Here is a 20764-nt window from a genome sequence, read left to right on the forward strand (position 1 = left end):
TAGCTGAGACATGTGTCACTTTGGGAGATAAGCAAGTGATTTAAGGAAAAAGAGTGAGGACTTAAAGGAGTTTTTGCACAAATTAACACTGCAGAGTTCCAAGGGAACTGAACAGTCGGGGTTGGGGAAATGTTAAAGAGTAAAAGTGTTAAAGAAAAGAGAGTGCTTGGTTTGAGAATGAAAGCCAGTTATGGCAGTATAACATGGTGCAGTCCTGCCTGGTGAAATCTTTAGTAATCAAACAAACTATGCAAAGGAGAGGTCAGTGGTGATAACTACCATGACTATAGTATATGCTTTTCCCGCCCCCGAGAAGCCTTGACAGCCATTTTGAAGGAAATGGACCCTTCCCAATGAATGTGTCTGTAAATGAGCACTTGTGCTAGTTGCTGCAGGTACAGAGACAATCTGACTGAAATTGGCTTACTATGGACGACTGAGCTGAAATCACTAAAGGAAACAGCGATTTCTGTATGGCTTAACTGCTTCCAAATGTACTAGTAGCAATGTAACATTGGCACAGAAAAGGGAGGTAATAAATTGTAGTGCTAAGTTAAAGGAAAAAATAAATGAAACAGCAGCTGGAATTGCCTGCCAGAAAAACAGTGATCTTACTACAGTCTGAGCTTAGATACAGAAGAAAAATAAGGGAGAGAAAACAGCAGTAAAACAAAATGTAGCTGGGATACAACAGGTATAAGAGCCCAGGCCAAAAAAGTTATCTTGCCTGTGAAGAACTTATTCAAAATAGGGCTGTCAAACAATTAAAAAAAATAATCACAATTAATTGGGAGATTAAAAATAATAGTCACAATTAATTGCAGTTTTAATCATACTGTTAAAACAATAACAGAATATCAATTTAAATGTATTATAAACACTTTTGGATATGTGTCTACATTTTCAAATATATTGATTTCAATTACAACACAAAATACAAAGTGTACAGTGCTCACTTTATATTATTATTTTTTATTGTAAATATTTGCAGTGTAAAAAAGACATAATATTTTTCAAGTCATCTCATACAAGTACTGTAGAGCAATCTCTTTATTGTGAAAGTAAAACTTACAAATGTATAATTATTTTTTTAACATAACTGAACTCAAAACAAAACAATGTAAATCTTTAGCGCCTACAAGTGGAAGCATGAAGAGGCATCCGAATGTTTAGCATATCTGGTACATAAATACCTTGCAATGCCGGCTACAAAAGTGCCATGTGAATGCCAGTTCTCATTTTCTGGTGACGTTGTAAATAAGAAGCAGGCAGTATTACCTCCCATAAATGTAAACAAACTTGTTTGTCTTAGAGATTGATTGAACAAGAAGTAAGACCGAGTGGACTTGTATATGGTGAATTGAAAAGTATGCATCCGACGAAGTGGGTATTCACCCACAAAAGCTCATGCTCCCAAACGTCTGTTAGTCTATAAGGTGCCACAAGACTCTTTGCTGCTTTTATAGATCCAGACTAACACGGCTACCCCTCTGATACTTGAAAAATATTATTTCTTTTATCTTTTTTACAGTGCAAATATTTGTAATAATATAAAGTGAGCACTTTGTAATTTAAATTGGTATTCTATTATTGTTTAACAGTGCGATTAAAACTGAGATTAATTATGACTTTTAAATTCTAGTTAATTTGTTTTGTGTTAATCACTTGCATTAATTGTGATTGACAGCCCTGATTCAAAGCTTTATATAAATATGAACATTGCAGTTTAGAGATGTAAACTCTTGTTGCTGCTGACTCAACCTGGCAAAAGGGTTACAGAAATGTAAGCAACTTAAATGTGTCATAACATGCACTTTACAAAAGGAAAACTTCAGGACTATAAAGCCATTTTAGAAAAGAAGGAAGTTCAGAGGGTCAGCTGGCAAGGCTAAACCAAGCAAGTTTAAAATATTTATTTGGTCTCTCATAATAAACATACATAAATACAACATAGCAAGGGACCTCAGAATTTAAGAAAGCATCTATTTAAAAAGAAAATGTAAAATGTACATGTAAACAGAATGGCTTTCAAAAGATTCCACTAAAAATCCATCTGAATCTTTCATTCAAGGTTTGCAAAACTGACACAGACACTCTTTGGGCAGCAGCCAGTGTTTCCTGGCAGCCTTAACTTTGTTAGTTAACACTTGGGGTGTCTTAGTAATTTAAAAAATGTTAAACGTTGTAAAAGTAAGTTGTAAATGTTAAAAACAAATTAGTAAATAAAACTAGGGACTTAAAGGGCAGCTACAACCAGGATTATGGGGAAGAGTCCCTGTATCCTTTTTCAGTAATAAAGGAACAGCTAAAAGAGCTGCAGAAGAAAAGTAATTATTAATAATAGTAATAATATATATGTATAATATAAAATGACATTGATATGCCTAATATGTTATAGCAAGTAAAAAGTAGAGGTTAAATTATGAAAAGAATGTACATTTCTATTACACGTGCAATTTACACAGTAAAAGGGGTAAAAGAAATGTAAACAAGACATGGTACTTAATTAAAATCCAATAAGGGCTCCAAAGAGGAGCCACAATAGATTGTATTTTGTTTTTCAGGTGGCTGTGTGCCACAAAAGCAGAAACCAACCCAGCACCCAGGAAAATCAGTAAATGTAAGGAGTGAAACCCAACCACCAAAATCCTATTTGAAAGTGCCACCCAAATTCTATTTTAACAGGTTATTAATTATGGATGATGGAGCTGCTTTGAATGGTGCAGTGGCCATTCAACAACATAACAAAACCTCTAAGCATTGAAATCCTATCCAAAGTTCTGTTTCACTGTAGTGTAACATAAATTTTACTAAGGGAGTAAACACAAAAATTGTATGGTTGAGTTTTGTAAAAAAAAATAAAAATCCTAGACTGGAAATAGGTCCAAATGGTTTAGGAAATATTGTACAAAAATGTTCAGTTTATTTATGTCAGTGTTATTAAATTTTACCAATCTACAGTAACCTAAAGGACTGTGCCCACTAAAATTTGGTGGAATATGGTTTAGAACTGTTGAAAAAACTTTCTGGACAATAAGGTATAATTTAAAATGTGTAAAACTGCCAAGGTGGGGATGGGGCAACTGCACTGAAAAAAATTAATAGAACTGGCCTGGGAAGTGGACTGTTTGAAATTGGTATGTTAGTCAGAAACCAAGCTGACAGATATGCTGTGGGAACATGACCAAGCATTTCAACAGAAGCTAGTAACTAAAGTACTGCATCCCCTGAATAAGCAAAATTAAGGACTCATTAATGAAACTTTGTTGACTGTTTACAATATGTTGTAATTACTTTTTAAAAAGTCTGGTAGTACATCTATGTGTTTTCATAATAATATCATGGGTAGTATGTGAGGGTTACATGCAGGGCCAGATTTCTAATTAGGCACAGTAGGCATGTGCCCAGGGGTGCTGGTGTTCTAGGGGCACCTAAAAGTTAAAAGTTAGTAGAGTAGAACCTCAGAGTTATGGTAACTCTGGAATGTTCCGTAACTCTGAAGAAGAGGTTACGGATTTCAGCAACATGAGGGGGTTGGGGTTGCAGCCGCAGGGTAGGGGGAGAGACTCGAGGCTTCTGACTCTTGGGGCACCAGGGCTCTGTATGGGGGCACAGGGCTTTTGCCCTGTGGGAGCACTAGAGCTCAGCGCTTTAGACCTGGGGGGAGCAGGGCTTCAGCCGATCCTGGCTTCAGCTCCGCAGGGGGCACCAGGGCTCCCCATGGCCCCGCTCCCAGTTTCAGTGGGGTGGGGCGGTGCTCAGGGCTTTAGCTACCGGGGGAGTGCTGGGGCTGAAACCGGCGCTCCCCTTGTAGCTAAAGCCCTGAGCCCTGGCACCCCACGTCGAGTTAAAACCTGGAGCAGAGCCACGGGGCTGAAATCCCGAGCCCCAGTGCTCCCCCCAGTCTAAAGTGCTGAGCCCTGGTACTCCTGAGGGTCGGAAGCCTGGAACCCCAACCCGTCCCCCCTCCAGCTGCAGCCCCAACCCGCTGTGGCTGAAGCCCTGAGCCTTGGGGCTACTGCCTTGAGGCAGTACCGTATTTGCTTTTTTTTGGTCTGCGCTGCTGCCATAACTGTAACACTGGTGTTTGTATCTTTGAGGTTCTACTGTATTTAAATTATCATTTATATTTATTTTCCTTTAATTTTTTACAGAAAGCACAAATGTCAGCTATAGGCAGGGGGTGCGCTGAAGATGATGTGCCTAGGGGTGCATAAGGTGTAAATCGGGCTCTAGTTACATACTATACAATGTAAAAGCAGCCGTAAGCAATAGGGAACAAGAAAAACTTATCCTCTTATCACCACAGAAAAGTTAAAAATTGGATACAAGAGTGGTGACACTAGTTGATGCAGTATAAGAAAATTAACAAGGGTCCAATACAATACAAAATCCAATACAAAAAAAAAAAAAAGTTAAATGAGACCACTGCAACCCAAACGGTGTGGAAGAAATTTGTTTGCCCTCCCCAAATATTGTTGCAAGACCGTTCAAGGTCTTGTACTGCTGTTTGCATTTGGCAGACACTTATACGTGCAGGCGTAATGTCTTACACATAGAGGTACTGGCCTGTAGGTTCACTTTGGGGAACAAATTGCACAATATGGTTGAGATGCTGGAAAGTTGGTAAAGTAAAAACTGATAACAAGTATTGCATGGTGGCTGAAAAGGACCACTTCTGGTATGGACCTAGGAAATGTTATTTTAACTGGCCTATGTGGTGTTTTACACCTAAATTTCCTGTGGTGATAAATGGAAAAAAAAATCTATTTTGTACTAGTTTTTTTTACAATTCAATTAAAAAATAAAGCAAAGTTAAAGTTACAGAAGGCTGCTTTACAGGCATAGCAATCTTACAATGTGGGATTACAACCTGGTGGATTATACCATAGGCTGTGATCTTACACCCCCTGGTTCATACTTTGAGCCTAGTATTTATGGTAATTCAAATAATTACAACTATTGGGAATGTGCTCAAGGTAATAAACTTAGGAAGAAGGCACAGAAAGACAGGAAGATGATGCAAATGAAATGAATAATTATGGAGAAAAGAAAAGAAATAAGAAAAGCAATGGAATATAAGATGGCTTGACATACGTAATTGAATATTGGGGAAGCCTCATTTTTTGGAAGACAGGATTAGGGAGGCAACTGGATCAGCAGGCTGAAAATGAAATGTTTGTGCTAAAATAAGCAAATGGATCAGTAAGCTAAAAGACAGAATGTCTGAGCTTGCTAATATAAGTGGGGGAACACCCAGGGAACCATTTACTAAGAACAAGATACCAATGGACAAGAGAAATTGGGAGTGTAAAGATGAAGCAAAAAGTAAGGTCAAACATGGATAGCGTGTGGACAGAGCATGCTGTACAGAGATTGGTTCCTCCAAAGTAACCAAGCCAGTCCCACATGTGATGCAATGTATAGTGAATGTAATGTGAAGTGTAAATCTACATTAAGGAAGGAGGTTTGGCTGTGTGGTATCCCTTGTAACCCACTCCCATTCTTCATCCTGATCTACTCAAGTATAGTTTGACTGTGTGCCTGTAAAGAAACCTCAGTAATGAATTTGGAGTAGAGTGGAGTTCTTGGGAACCAAGTTGATGAGGTCTCAGAAACCACCCCAGCATACCCCTGAGTGGATAACGTTTCAGAGGCTACCCCAACAATGTAAAGCCACACTTGTGGTCTTTCACTGTGCTGGAGCAGTGTCTGCATGGGACACTATTGTGCAGCAACCTGGTGCACTGTAGATTCACATCCTGGCATGCTGCAACTTGCTGTGTAGACAGGCCGTTATTAGTTTTACAATCGGTGTAGCAGTGAGCACTATTATGCTGGTCTGATCAGGCCCTTGTGTTCAGGTTGCATTTTCCTTCATGACTATTTTTATTGTTAAAATAGGTTATTGATTTCTTTGGGTGTAAATCAACAACTGACAGCTTGTATGCAAACAGCATTCTGGATACTCTGACCAGTGCAGATATACGTATTGCAGCTACACAGCCTAAACATCAAGTACACACGGTATATGGCAGATCATAGTATCCTGACAATGGAAAACATTTATGTTTATGGGCCTGTAGTCAGAACATGAAATTGTTACTGAATGTCTAGAATTGTGTTCTCATATTTTTGGTGCCTGGGTGGTAAAGAAATGTAGTATGCAGAAATTAGTACAGCTGCAATAATAGGTGGCTTCACTTCCACTATTTCATTTGGGAGTGTGCTTGTTTATGCTCAGATCACAAACATTGGACAAGGCCAGATGAGTGGTATTTCTGTGTTGTGGAGTATGCCTGGGAGGCAGTTTGAATAAGTTTTTCATTTGGTATTATTATTAAATTATATTTAATACAGCAGTGATGCTCAGATCTCAGTGGTTCAGGAGCCAAATTAGCAATTAACATTACCAAGAAGAGCCACAATAGTATGAATGACAGGGGAAATATTTAGTTTTATTTGCTGTGAGAATATTCTAGATATACAAGTTAACAACTTAGTGCAAGTTGATAACTTAATTGGTCGTTAACATAGTAAAAGCCTCCTGACGGGCTAATAATTAAATCACACTGCGTTTTAATATCCTGTGCTGCAGAGCCACATTAAAGAGCCACTTGTGGCTCGTGAGCCTCAGTCAAAAAAAAGTGTCACTGTGTTAGGCATAAATGTAAGGCCCATTGTACAAATGCATAGTAAAAGATTGTAACTTCATTAGGACAGGGACTATCTAAAATAATCCTGATAAATCAGGTTTACCTGCTATCCTTACAACTCGATCTGTGCATAGAAGCCTGGGGATGAAAGTTTGGGAGAAAGAATTATAAAAATACTTAAAAAAAAAAAAGTTCTCACTGCTTCTCTTGGGTGTATTGGTCAGGGAATTCAACATAGAGCTGCAATAAATTAATTTTTTTTGTTTAGATGGCACTTATCAAGCAGTTGAACTGTTCATGTTTTGTAGTATTAGAAGAGTGAGGTGAAAATCAGCAATAAATGTTATCCTATTTTTTTTGTTGCCATAGGAACTAGGTTAATGTATTCTGAAGCTGTGGACAAAAGGCTATGACTACCTGACTTTATTAATTCATTGTGGGCATGAGAACACCACAAAATGTGATTTAATTTACAATGGACTAAAAATTACTCTCAGGGTGAATCTGACTATAGATCTAGTATCTCCAAGCCTTTACTATGAATTAGCAAGCTACTCTTTAGCTTCAGAAGATTAAGTGTCCCGGCTGGATCCTACTCTCATTGAAGTCAATGGGATTTTGCCGCTGACTTCAGTAGGAGCAGCATGAGGCCCTACATACTGAAGAGTTTGAAGAAGCATTCAACTAAACAGCATATGCAGTCTCTTGGGGACTTCTGGGCTGAGAATATAATGGTTTGTAGGAACGGTTTTGTCAAGTCATCCATCTTTGCCATCTCACTTAAAATGGAATGACTTTCTATTCCAGACTGATATGGTTACTTTTAAGATCAAATAGACATCATAATCTCACCAGGAACAGTATGTGAAATCACTAAAAAGAACAGACCTCTTCCCGTCCCCCCACCCCACTAAAGAGAATATACATTTCAACAAATGCATTTTAGCTTATTAAACTACACTTTATTTCAACATTTTTCATACTTTTAAAAACTAAATTAAGGCATACAGTTTAATTAATGCACTATTCCAAACTACAATTATTTTGCAATAGCAGACACCTTGTGTATTCTATAAACCCTAATAAGATACTAGAAATGGCAAAGACATTTACAGATGCTTAATTACTGATACCCACAATAAATCAGTAATATCTGATATTGTTTCTGGACTGCATCTCACATATACAAATAAAGGTTTGTCAAGGCAATTTTACCACTCTTGCACTTTCTTTTCACTAACGAACTGCTCATGAGGCCCATCAGCATCAGGGGCTAAAAGGGCTAAATAAACTGGAGTCTCGGCTCCCTCATCTGGACTTTTAGTGGCATTGGGACCTGCCATGTCGGTTCTCACCCATCCAGGGCAACAGGCATTTAGAAGAATTCGATCAGCTTTCCTTTCCTTGTTCAACATCCGGGCCTGGATTCTGGACAAGACCGTGACTCCAATTTTGGACACACCGTAAGCAGTATTTGGCCAGCCCTCCTTCTCATGCACTCCGTTCCTGGTATCCTCCACAAACTTTGTCATGAGTTTCACTAACTCCTCCTCAGTGATTGTGTCACTACGAAACTTCTGCTGCAGATCCTGGCTACATCTTGCCAGAGCTGATCCACTTGCCATGCTAGATACATTCACTACTCTGCCTATTAAAAGAAAAATTATAAATAAATAAATATATATATAAAAAATAAACATGCCCATACAATATTAGGTCTTGATCCTGAAAAGTGCTCCACGAAGATCTATGTATGGTGATTATTTTTCAGAACAACAGTTTAAAAACCAAACCAAAAAAGACACTGTTGGATGTAATAAAATTGCTAGCAAATATTTGACATGTCCCACCGCTACAATTTTAAATAGGGATATTTCTGAACACACAAACAAATCCTGATCCTGCAAACACTCACTGCCAAACACAATGCTTCCATGAATAATCCCATTAAAAAAAAAATCAAAACAACAAAAATGGGCCTACGTACAACAGTAAACCCTCCTCTCAGCAGTGTTTGCAAAACTGGGGCATGGGACTTTTGACAGGAACTTTGTTCTCCTTTCTACTTTAAATTGGTATGAATGAAGAGGTCTCAAAATTCCTAGGGAAAGAGTCCTACCTACAGGTTAGGATGGCCTTGAATGCAACAGAAGCAATATGGTTCCACTGCACTGGGGGAAGGCAGGCTGTGTGGAGCCCACGAAGGGGATCTGCAAGCCAAACACACAACAGAGTGCAACGTGTGTCCCAGCATCGGGGTGGGGGAAATGGGAAGACAACGACTGATTCTGCAACTGCACGTCTTGGTCAGCCAATCCTCCCATATATTGAATGCATGCAGGATTCCTTCCTTCTGTAGGGTTCCTCAGTGGACAGAGTCATTATCTGGGATGTGTGCTGAAAAGAGGAGTTGTCTCTTAAAAACTAAAATACACCCTCCAGAAATAAAAACGTTATCTAAATAAGTACGGATATCCTTTCCAGATCATTTAGCTTTATAGTATGGGAATGTCTGTTGGTTTTGAACAAAGCCATGGAACTTTTTCTACTGGTTTTTGGTGTTGTATAACCAAGTTTTTACAAAAAAACCTAGATTTTGGGGAAAGTTTGACCTATGTCCCTTTCAAACATCTCCACCTGTGACATCACAGGGTTCTAAGACATTCCCAGAGGTTCAGCTGGGCAAACAGAACTGCTGCACGCACAGTGAAGCACAGATCATCTGTATGTTGATAATAATACTGTGTTATATTTGTGAGTTTAGTTTGTCTTGTCCTGGCCTCTCCCATTCTGTTTACCATTATTATGTAGACCTACACAACTCTTTTATTCTGTAGCATTTATCGCCACATGGGGTGATTTTCACTACCTTTCAAAATAATATGGTATTTTTAATGGCATACCCGATGCTGGCAAATGTATCAGCTCCCGAAACAAGGGCTGCAGTGTACATAGAGTGAAACTTCTCTGCAGGGAGACAGCAACAAGACTAAGGAGCTAGGTTTCTTCAGTGACTGTGGGTGCAAGCTTGTACAGCACCCTGAACTCAACCTCTGTGCTCCATGTTTGTGAGAAGCAGGACACTGAAATATCCCCATTTCCTCCTGTCCGAAGCAAGGAGAGAGGAGGCAATCGACAATCCTTCATTTCTGCATAATGGCACAGATAAGCACTTCCGGAATAAACCATTAGTAAAGAAAGGGATTGGAATAGAACAACTTTAGATTTAAAAAGCAGAGACATTCTGTGTGTCAAGACGTGCATGCAAGCTATTCTTGTCTTGTCTTCTTACCTTTGATGCAGCAGAAATGCACTGGTACTCCTGTGCGCGGTGAATTCCTAACAGAGGGTAGGGTTTGCCACCTTGTGAGAAGCAAGAGTTATTCTTAATGATACTTTTGGTATTTGTTAGGTTATACTTACCATGAGGCTTTATGAGGGGTAGCAACTCCGTGCAGACATCCCTTGTTGCAAAAAAGTTTGTCCTCATTGTAACCTCTGCTTGAATAGCAAATGGAGTGGTATCAGCAACTGTTCATAGGGAGATGAAAAATATATATAACACTGAAGTTATGCTCACAGGTTAATGGGAAAATACAGGTCTCTGAAAACTAGAGTTAATCCTAATTCCTTCTACAGTAGTCATTTCTGTATAAATTAGGAAGCAGATGTTTAACAGAGCAAGTGCAGAAAAGTAACAGGTACACAGTGCTGCAAAGATAAACATTTTAAAATGCAAAGGCCAAAATATGCAATATTAGATTAGTGGAAGATTGAGAAGATTTTCACCTGCTAAGAACTCTTAGTTTAGGGTTCTGTGCTCCCCCCACAAGAGCTGATGACAACTGATGCCCCAAAACAGGGCAGGGAGCTGCATTCTTTATACAGATTTAGTGCTCAATCATGCGTATTAGGCAATGGCTGGGTTGTTGCTGGTGGTGGTGTCGAGTTTCAGCATGCATTTGTGAGCCAGGATGATGAGCGCTGCACAGAGACAGGGGCACAGAGATAGGATTCCCATGCAGGCAACATCAAGCTTTTGAAGAACTGCAGCAAATGGAGGCAACTAAGCCTGTTTCTTTGTGGCAGGGAAGGAAGAAACAGGGAGCACTGTCATCCTGCAGTAGGTACTCAGATACTACAAGCATGAGGGCTCTCCAAGTAGTGTAAATAGATACCAATTTTTGTAGTCCCCATGCTTAAACTAGTGGAGATGTTCCTTGAAGGCATTGCTAATAACCACCTTACCTGTTCTCTTGAGCAATGTGCCAGGGCACCACTATTTACAGAATACTGACACACGAGGCCCAATTCACCACTGATTTCAATGGTTTCAGCATCAAACAGGGGTAAAGCAGTGGTAAGTCAAGATAATAGCTCCCAAATAAGAAATGTAAGCTGTAACTAGGACATGAGTTTTTGTTCTTTATCAACATTTACTACATTTTAAAAAATTCTTTTTACACAGGTTTTCCCAGAGCTCAGGGCAGATGGCTGTGGTTTGTGAGTTGTCGCAAAAAATATGTATCATCCACCCTGTGTGACAAATAACCTTTGCTAGAATCCCCCAGGACTATTAAAAGAGTTCTGTGCATAGTCATTACATGGCAAGCACGTCCCACTATGCATACTCCTTACCAATGTTAGGCCTGAATGAAAATATAGCAGATAAAACAGTTATGCTAACCTGACTGAAATCAGGCTAGCAAAGGTTTTGGATAATCCCAGAGTGGAAAAGTATTGAAAAGTAGCATTGTTTAACAGAGCCCTGGAAAACGTGAGACAAGCCTGAGATAAACCAGGGATTGCATGGCTGGCATACCATTAGCTGTGCTAAGGACAGTGTTTGAAGAGCTGATAAGGAACTCTAGCATCCCACGGTTCAGATTCTAACTTTTGGTTGAGTTATAGGTTTGTTTAAAAACTCCCCTGTATTTCTAACTTTGGGGTGTTGTTAAGAGATAATTAATAATCTAAAGTTGTAGACATAAAGTCTAGGCATGTGTGTATATTAAAAGTGTCTAGTTTTAAGTTGTTAAACAAAGGGGGGTGGGTTTTGCTCAAGTGAGTGATGTATGACGTAATAAAACTGTCTATATAGGCTAATGCTAAGCTGTAAAAAGGGCCTGGTTCTCACTGGAGACGAGCGGCCTTTTGTTGATGCGTGCACTTGTCAATAAAAGGCTTTTGAACGGACCTTGCTGGTGTTGACTGTCTCTCTAGCTGAACAGACAACGAATTTCGCTGTCGGGGTTAAAGTCCCCAACACCAAGAGAAGTTTCTGTTGAGATAGTGATTTATGCATGATTTCTTTCGACAGATCAGTTTAATGCCAAATCCAGTATTTGAAGGGCAACATCATTCAGGTCACAGGGGAATTATTTAAAATGGTACAAGAGGCAATCAGAGTAGCAAGATTAACTTAAGGAAAGAACAATGTAGGCTAAACATCAAGAGAAGCCTCCTGACAAATAGAGTCCTATAATATTTTCTAAGTCTCCCAAAGTAAGTAGAGGAAGCTACGTTGGTAGTCTATTTATACAGTGTTCATCACCATGGTAAATAGCTCCCTAAAGGTGTGTTCCCTGCAGTTAAATTGAGTTATCTACACTCCCTTGCCTCTCATGCCTAGATAAAGCGAGAGCAGCCATTCTGCAAAGCAACCCTGCACAGAGTGACTGGCTTTTAGTAACAGAGTAGCAGCCTCCCCACTGCACTACTTTAGTAGCACTTGAGCATGCTCCCAGATGGGCCAGCTAGCTCAAGTTTAAAGCACCACTTCTCTTGAGCTAGAGATATGTGTGTGTGTGTGTGGACAGGAGTTGTGTTATATAATACGAGTTATATCTTGCGCTAACACAGCAGTGAAAAGATCAAAAATGAGATCTGACAAAGCACCATAAAAATGTCAGGTAGGGAACAGCTCTCTGCTGGCACAGGGATGAGCTAGGTATCATCATACTTGGTTGCCTTCCTAGCTAGCATGATTCTTGTAAAAGCAGACACCACCTACTCATCATTCTTCATGTAATTTACAGCTCGCAAAGCCTTGCCAATGAGCCAGCATTGTACCTTTGAAAGCAATCCCTGCGTTGTTAACCAGCACATTCAGCCCTCCGTATTTCTCCTTCAGGAAGTCCCGCAGAGTCCGGATACTCTGCAGATCGGTGATGTCCAGCTGGTGGAAAAGTGGGTTCAGTCCCTCCTCCTGCAGCTTTATCACTGCAGCCTGACCCCGTCCTGGGTCCCGGGCTGTCAGGTACACATCCCCAGTGAAGTGCTTACACAGAGCCCGCACAATAGCGAATCCAATCCCTTTGTTGGCCCCGGTCACCAGAGCTACTGGGGTGCTGGACATCCTCCCGAGCTAGTGGATGGCAAAATAAGTTCACTGCAACAAGCAAAAGAATATAGGTGTATATATTTGGTTATTGTGACTATGCACACCTACCCCCTTGCTCTCTATGCAATTTTCTGCAAATGTACATTTCTCTCCTGTTGCCAAACCAAGAAATAATTGGGCAAAATGAGGTTGGTCTCCAGTTTTTCAACGAACGCTCGGCACTGATCCTGTAGCTTGCTTCTTCAAAGTGCTTTGCAAATGAATGTGAGCCAGAGAGCGGGGTAGGACAATCCCGGAGAGGGCTGGCCTCGGGGGTGAGCTACACACGCAATTGCCTAGGGGTGCCATGGTTAAGGGGGTGCTGTGTGGCAGTGCAGAAGTAAGCACTGCCAGTGTAGAGTCAGAAGTTGCTCCCAGCTGGCAGGGGAGTGCTCGATGGGGGGCACCCAGATTTCTCCCAGTCACTGCTTCCTCCCCCCGGAGGAACGTGGCAGGTCAGTGATGCACAGCTACTCCCCCCCCGCCCCGTTTCCTTCGTGCCCCCCTAGGAGGCGGGGGCGTAGAGGCGAAGTGAGGAGCAACACCAAGAGCTCCATGTATCCATGTCACTTTCCTCACCTGCACTACTGCTCTCCTGTCCTTCCCTTCCGCAGCCCTGGTCAGGAAAGTGCACAGAACCCTGACGTCACTCCTCGCTCCCCTCCCCCACCAGCCCTTTGGGGTGTGAGGAGGAGCAGCATGGGGGGGAGAGCGAGCAGCAATGCCAGCTGCTCCCTGCAGCCAGGTCATTTCCCAATGTGGGTGCAGGAGCATGGTGCACAGGTTAGGAGCAGAGGGCACAGTGCAGGGGTTAGAGGTGCAGGAGGGGGAATGGGGCAGGGATTAGGGGCAACAGGGGTGGGTAGCCCACAGGGGCCATGGGGAGCACCATGCCCATGTGGACCAGGGACACCAAAATACAAGTTCACCCCCAGCACCATTTCCCCCAAGGCCGGCCCTGCACAAGAAATGTTGTCTGGTCTCTGTAACAAGCCAAGGCAGACTGCAAGGAACGCTTGATGCACGCTGCCCCCCGGGGGTGGGTTGGCTGGGGAAGGGGGTGCTCGGGTGAAGAAAGCAACTTGCAAACTCACCTCTGGCGATACGTAGCTCAGCCTCTTTAGCTGCTTCGAGCGCCTACGCTAAGATCCAAGGGTGTTTATGCATCAGCCGGGAAGGATTGAGCCGAGAGGGCGGGGAGCTCTCGCCCCAGATACAGACGTTTCACCCGCCTGATAAGAGACCAGCGAGAGGCGAGAGCGAGCTGGAGGCGGAGCTTTATGTGTGTTTGCTGGATGGCTGCCTGCGGCTCCGAGCTGGGGGAGAGGCGGCAGGAAACACGTGGCTGCGCTGCAGCTGTGTCCCTGGGGGATGCGCGCAAGCAGTCTGGCCGCCGGGGCCTGGCTTGGGTGTAAGTGAGGTTTTTGCGTTACCATGTGCTACCTGTGCGAGATCTGGAGCTGTAAGCGAAAGGCCGTATTTTAAACGGGATTATTTACAGGCATTAGCGGGTAGGGTTTTTTTAAAGCTCTTTTTCTGATGGCAACTCAGGAAAGAACCAGAAAATGTAGCCGGGGTACTCCAGACAGCGATCGGAGCTGTGAACGCAGGGGGGTTGGTATAGCTGTCTCCCGTGGTGGGAGAGACGTTTGTTATTTATTTAATCTCTCGCGCAGGGCTCTGAAAATCCAAGGAGCCAGAAGTAATATTGTTACTCAGTTCAGTATGCAGTGCTGCTATTAGAGCTCTAACCATTTGTTAAGAAAAGGCCTGATGCCGGAACTGGAGGGGGGAAACACACACAGGCTTTCTGGCTTACCTGTGGAAGAAGTGATTCATGTGTGTTAGAATCGTCATCCTCTCCCCTAAAAAGATATGCTCCTTTTATTGGGAAATTCACCCACACCTGTACATGCACATTCAAAAATGTTGTGCCCTGGAATCGGGTGCAGGAACACCCCCTGGCTTGAAGTGATTGCCATTTTACACAGGGTTTACAGTTTTATTCAATGGCTCTCAGCACCCCCACTGTACAAATTGTTCCAACACCAACGTCAGGAAATAGAAGTTACTGTGTCATAGTGTGTGTGTGTGTGTGCTATCACCTAGCAATGATATATTGCGCTTACTTGATAGTTTTCACTGTCAAAATTAGTGCTCTCCAAATTGACTATCTTCTCATTTTGTTCTGGTGTCTTCTTTTTGAAGTATGGCTTGCCCCCATTAATTCCTATAAAAAACTTTTCTTTCACTTATAGTTAAGCTATGGTTCAGTTCAGTTAATGACAGTATTGTCATGTGTCACTGTCCACATTGCAGTAACAACCAAATGCTAACCTGTAAGATGTGCTTACAAGTAATTTAGTCAAATATATCAAAGGAATATGTGTAACTTGACTACTTGAAATTTATAACTGTAGGTATATTATGAAATATTTTATATGTTGTAGGTCAGAGTTACGGTTGTTATTGGAATAACATGTTAATTTTTTCCATGCCAGTCTTGTCATTCATTGAATAAATGAACTGCAGAGGTAACGGAATATTTATGTAAATTATGTGTGTTGTGTTCATACTTTTAAATGCAGTGGTTGTGTAGCTGTGTCAGTCCCTGGATATTAAAGAGACAATGTGGGTGAGGTAATATTTTTTTATTGAACCATCTTCTGTTGTAGCTTGAAGGCTTGTCTTACCCACAGAAGTTGGTCCAATAAAAGGATACTACCTCACCCACCTTATCTCTCTCATACTTTTTAATTGAAAATAGTTATTTTAAGTGCTCTTGCTGTGAATTTTATATATGGGTTATATTAATCACTGTATCAACATAACTGTAAATTAATAATGTTTCTGCATGGAAACGGTCTTATTTTTAAATGTAGAAATGGGAGTGCCTCTGTTCCCCAAGGGGATTAGGCCCAGTTCTTAGGTAAGACGACGGCATGGGATGGAAGCTTTTTGCTTCTCTCTCCTCGCATTGCTCATTCAAATGCTTGTGTGTCCTGCGTTTTCTGAGATGAAAAGCTGAAGCATGTTGAATATGAAGAGCTTTAATTTCTTTTGTGTATATCTGTAAAAGTTTGGAGTGAGTAATCTTCTATATGCAGGAACTGAAATATCAAAAAAGAACTTGGCTGTTTTCCCATTTTTCATTCAGGTTGTATACCTAAAGTGAAGTTTTTCTTACCATGCGGAAAAATAGAGGTCGGACCGGTAGAAAGAGGAGAAGAAGAAAACAATTTAGCAGTTTGCCTTCAAATGGAGGTACTGTATGTTTTCATCTATTCTTCACTTGCATTCAGGGAGACAACAGAATAATTAGTTACTTGGCAAGGGATCTTTCTACAGTCTGTGCATGTTAGAATTCCTACATGTCTTGACAAGAGTAATCATGGATATCAGCCGTTACATGCGAACAACCATTTTATTTTCTGATTTTAATATGCTTTAACTTACAGTCTTCCTTTGTCCATGTTTAGCTTTGTAGATTCTGTTTTCTGGTTGAAGGATGATACTGTATTACTCTTTCAGTTTTGTCTTGTAACATGCTGAGTGATTCTTGGTCATGCTGAATACGCTCAATTTCCAGTGAAATCAGTGACATTAAGGATATTCAGTACCTAACAGAACTGATGCCTTTTTCACTATCTTATGGTGTGTCATGTTATAAAATACCATTCTTCTATGTATACAGTAAAAATCTACTACAGCAGTACTTCTCAAGCACGGTACTCAGAGGTTTTCCAGGGGGTACATCAACTCATCTAGATATTTGCCTAGTTTTACAACAGGCTACATAGAAAGCTCTAAAGTCAGTACATACTAAAATTTCATACGGACAATGACTTGTTTATACTGCTCTATTGTACGATACACTGAAATGTAAATTCAATATGTATATTCCAATTGATGTATTTTATAATTATATGGTAAAATGAGAAAGTAAGCAATTTTTCAGTAATTGTGTGCTGTGCCATTTTGTATTTTGATGTCTGATTTTGTAAGCAAGTAGTTTTTCAAATTAGGTGAAACCTGGGGATACGCTAGACAAATCATACTCCCAAAAGGGGTACGGTAGTCTGGAAGGTTGAGAACCACTGTACTGCAGTACAAGTGCACCATGTTTTTAATTAAACTGTATGCTGTAGGTTAATCACTCTTCTCTTCATTTAGTAAACCAGAGTCACATACTGGAATATATACAACTTAGGAAGTGGCTGAAAGAGAGGGGGTTTGAGGACCGTAATTTAAGACCAGCACAGTTTTCAGGTAATATTTTAATTGCTTATTGATCCTAGGTTGTCTGGTTCTCACTGTGGTTTTATCCCCATCTGGCTGGTTTTCTTCAGGAATGAGTATTCAGTGTACAGACATTAAGGACCCAAATCCTTCAAACAAATGCACACATGAATAATTTCACTCTCACAAGTAGACTCTGGCCCACATACTGCAAGCTGTTCCTCACGAGGGGATTCTTATTCTGTTGCAAATCGCTACTGAAGCCAAAGAGGCTGTGCACGGGCATTGGGGTACACTCACGTAGTACTTCTAGTAGGATTGCTGTCATAGACCTTAAAGAAGCTGGTCACATTTGTAAAATACTGTTGCATAAGAGTTTACAGGTTCAGGACCTACGCTTGTAACCATTTCCTCATTCATTCTGGCAGACTAACTAAATAAACCTATCAACATGTAGAGATGGAATGCAGATAGCAACAATAATAAATAGTTCAAATTTGAATGGATTGTTTACTGTGTGTATCTTTAATAATAATCTTCAAAAACCTTTACAAAATTAAATTAGAAGGCAGCAGATAGTACATAGTATAAATCGAGAAACAACTGTGCAGAGATATTGCAGGGTGACAACTAAAACACTGAGTGTAAAATAACTAGCAAAGAGGGAGAAGCACAAGCAGGGGAGGAAAAAAAGTGTTTTTTAAGGCAAGATTTGGAAAAAAAATGAGTGACGCTGGGGGACGCAGGAAGATTGTTCAGATGGCAGGAGCTGCAGAGATGAAGGCTTTCATCAGTGATAAGAATGTGGGAGACAGCAGAGAAGAGACTGAAGCTAGAGGAAGAAGGAGAGAGAGAGAGAAATAAAAGCCCATATTTTCAAAAGTAATTAGGTGCCTCTCTCCTATTTAAATCAATAGGTGTTAAGTGTCTAAATACCTTTGAGTATCTGGGCCAGGATCCATACATAAGCTTCAGCTAGTCCATGGGGGACTTTTAAAAACGGTTTTTATGTTATATAAGAAATATGTTCATTTTCATGATGTTTCCTTTTTCAGGCCAGTTTTAATTCATAGTGTTTTGTTATAGTCTTATGGAGAAGTCTTAAGATTGTGTACTGTATTGTAATCGTTCTTTTTGTTACTGCTATTTCAGATACGGGAAGAGGCCTAATGACCACAAAAGCCTTTCAAGTTAGTTTTTTTTTTTTTTGTTATATGGCTTTTATAGGAGCATCTGGAGACATTCTGGGCCCTAATCAAAATTGCTCCTGGGAGAGCCTAAAAGTTTAGAGGGGAGTCTAAGGGTACATCTATACTACCCGCCCGGGTCGGCGGGTAGCGTTTGACTTCTCGGAGTTCGATATATTGCGTCTAATCTAGACGCGATATATTGAACTCCGAACGTGCTCCCTTCGACTCCGGAACTCCACCACCGCGAATGGCGGTGGCGGAGTCGACGGGGGAGCCGCGGACTTTGATCCCGCGGCGTCTGGACGGGTGAGTAGTTCAAACTAAAGTAGTTCGAGTTCAGCTATGCTATTCGCGTAGCTGAACTTGCGTACCTTAGTTCGACCTCCCCCCTTTAATGTAGACCAGGCCTAAGATGATATAGTTTATAATCAGGAGTTGGAATCCCCCATGCTAATATAAGGCTACGTGTACTCTGGGGTGTGAATTGAGGGCACCAAAATGTTGTGCTTTAACTGTCCTGTGTGGACACTGCAGGGATGAACTAAAAGGTACCTGGTTTGTGTTAATGTAGTCCTGCTTGAAAGGGGCACAAAGGAGCTATAATCTGGGTGTAAATGCCCAGTAGAAAATTCCCCTGTCAAAGGGGTCTCGCTCCAAGAGTGGTGTATTCTGTTCAAGGGGAAAGGTGATGCTTCTCAGCCAGTCGCCAGCCTACCCAGAAACTGTTTATCCTCTGTCAGGACATACTGCCACATACTGCACAAATGTCCTACATTGCTGGACCACCAGAATTTTACAACTATAATGATCCCCGCTGAGGCTGTGGTTGTATCTGTTTGCCTCCTGGCTCTGGTGTGCTCTGGGACATTTCTCTACACTTATGAATTGTGCATCCATGGGTCATTTTCAATCTGACTTTTAGTCTATTTGATTTTTCTCAAAGGCAGGGGAACTGATTATTTCGTTGCCGGAGAAATGCTTGCTCACCACTGGTACTGTCCTTAGCAGCTACCTTGGGGAAAACATTGCAAAGTAAGTGTGGAGGAGGGAAAGATAATCTCTTAAGAAATTCCTCTGTTGATGTTGATAGGGTGCTCGCACACTGTTAGATTATTCATTTGAATTTGTGTTAGGGCCTCAACTGTAAAGCCTAATTTACACATGTATGTGACCCAAGAAACTCTGGATGCCAAATGGCAACAGGTACAGGGATCTTGCGGGTTCACCAAATAATGTCATGTAAGGTCTCTACTGGAAGCTTGTGTCACACTGGTCGTCATAATCATTGCAAAATGTATGTATAGATGTTGTATAAGGAATTATATATACACTGAAAATTCAGTCCTTAAGGTCTGTGACTAGGGACTGATAACTAGAAAGGTGAAAAGCAGGTTTTCTTTCTGGCAAGAAACGTTTGGTTCAAAATGGGCATCCATTTACAGTCTGAGCTGAGTGCTAATGAAGGATTGTGGAATCTTCAAAGACAGGAAATATGTAGGAAGAAGTGTATGAGCAGAGGAGAGCTTGGTTTGCAAGTAAGGACAATGAACTTTGAGGCCATGTTCCCTCTAATTTTTCCCACCCATGTGCGGAATGAATTTTGTTATGTGCACCAATACATCACCTCCATATTGGTGCACATAACAAAGTTTGGTTTAGCTCCACCTAAACCAAAGTGGAACCAGACTGCTGGCACTAAACATTAAAAAGGTTGTAGAGCAGTTTTTAAACTAGGGGATGGGGGAAAGCCAACTGCTGCAGAGGAGCATGTGGATCGGACACAGACTTCTCTTAGGGGAGAGTCTGATGATAGAGAATCTCCAGGTTATAGTCAGGAGCAGTGGAATGATAAGTATAATGTAAGGGCCGGATCAGATGATAAACAATCACATAAAAAAGAATCTGGCACATCAGAAAAAGGCAGGCTAATAAACAGGGACAAGTTTTTAAAGTGCTTGTACACAAATGCCAGAAGTCTAAATAATAAGATGGGTGAACTAGAGTGCCTTGTGATAAAGGAGGATATAGATATAATAGGCATCACAGAAACCTGGTGGACTGAGACCAATCAATGGGACACAATCATTCCGGGGTACAAAATATATCGGAAGGACAGAACAGGCCGTGCAGGGGGAGGAGTGGCACTATATGTTAAAGAAAGTGTAGATTCAAATGAAGTACAAATCTTAGGTGAATCCACAGGTTCCATAGAGTCTCTATGGATAGAAATTTCATGCTCTAGTAAAAATATAACAGTAGGGATCTATTATCGACCACCTGACCAGGACAGTAATAGT

At 41.1% G+C, this 20764-nt stretch overlaps 2 protein-coding genes across 9 annotated transcripts in view; one reads left to right on the plus strand and one right to left on the minus strand.

Moving 5' to 3' along the window:
- The window catches only part of SETD4 (SET domain containing 4), a 57137-nt gene that overhangs the window by 18409 nt on the left and 17964 nt on the right, over positions 1–20764 (plus strand). For 2 of the 7 annotated variants that reach the window (XM_039541883.1, XM_039541923.1), the window contains exons 1-5: positions 14329–14449; positions 16196–16302; positions 17212–17307; positions 18430–18467; positions 19411–19499. In XM_039541883.1, coding sequence (XP_039397817.1) covers positions 16227–16302; positions 17212–17307; positions 18430–18467; positions 19411–19499 — 299 coding nt within the window. In that variant the 5' untranslated portion in view covers positions 14329–14449; positions 16196–16226. Of the gene's footprint in view, positions 1–14327; positions 14550–16195; positions 16303–17211; positions 17308–18429; positions 18468–19410; positions 19500–20764 lie in introns of those variants that run through there. The other 5 variants (XM_039541896.1, XM_039541901.1, XM_039541917.1 and 2 more) reach the window with 4 other exon arrangements.
- Positions 7595–14316, minus strand: LOC120406799 (carbonyl reductase [NADPH] 1-like). 2 transcript variants are annotated; one of them, XM_039541937.1, is made up of 4 exons: positions 14133–14316; positions 12729–13023; positions 10080–10187; positions 7595–8304 (listed from the first exon to the last, which is right to left on the minus strand). In XM_039541937.1, exons 2-4 carry the CDS (start codon positions 13012–13014, stop codon positions 7868–7870), a joined length of 831 nt encoding a protein of 276 aa, XP_039397871.1. In that variant the 5' UTR covers positions 13015–13023; positions 14133–14316; the 3' UTR covers positions 7595–7867. The 2 variants fall into 2 exon arrangements, with proteins under 2 accessions (XP_039397871.1, XP_039397867.1); XM_039541933.1 differs by having other exon boundaries at positions 12729–13047.

This window comes from Mauremys reevesii, linkage group 1 (assembly GCF_016161935.1).
Source record: "Mauremys reevesii isolate NIE-2019 linkage group 1, ASM1616193v1, whole genome shotgun sequence".
In the NCBI taxonomy this organism is placed as follows: domain Eukaryota; kingdom Metazoa; phylum Chordata; order Testudines; family Geoemydidae; genus Mauremys; species Mauremys reevesii.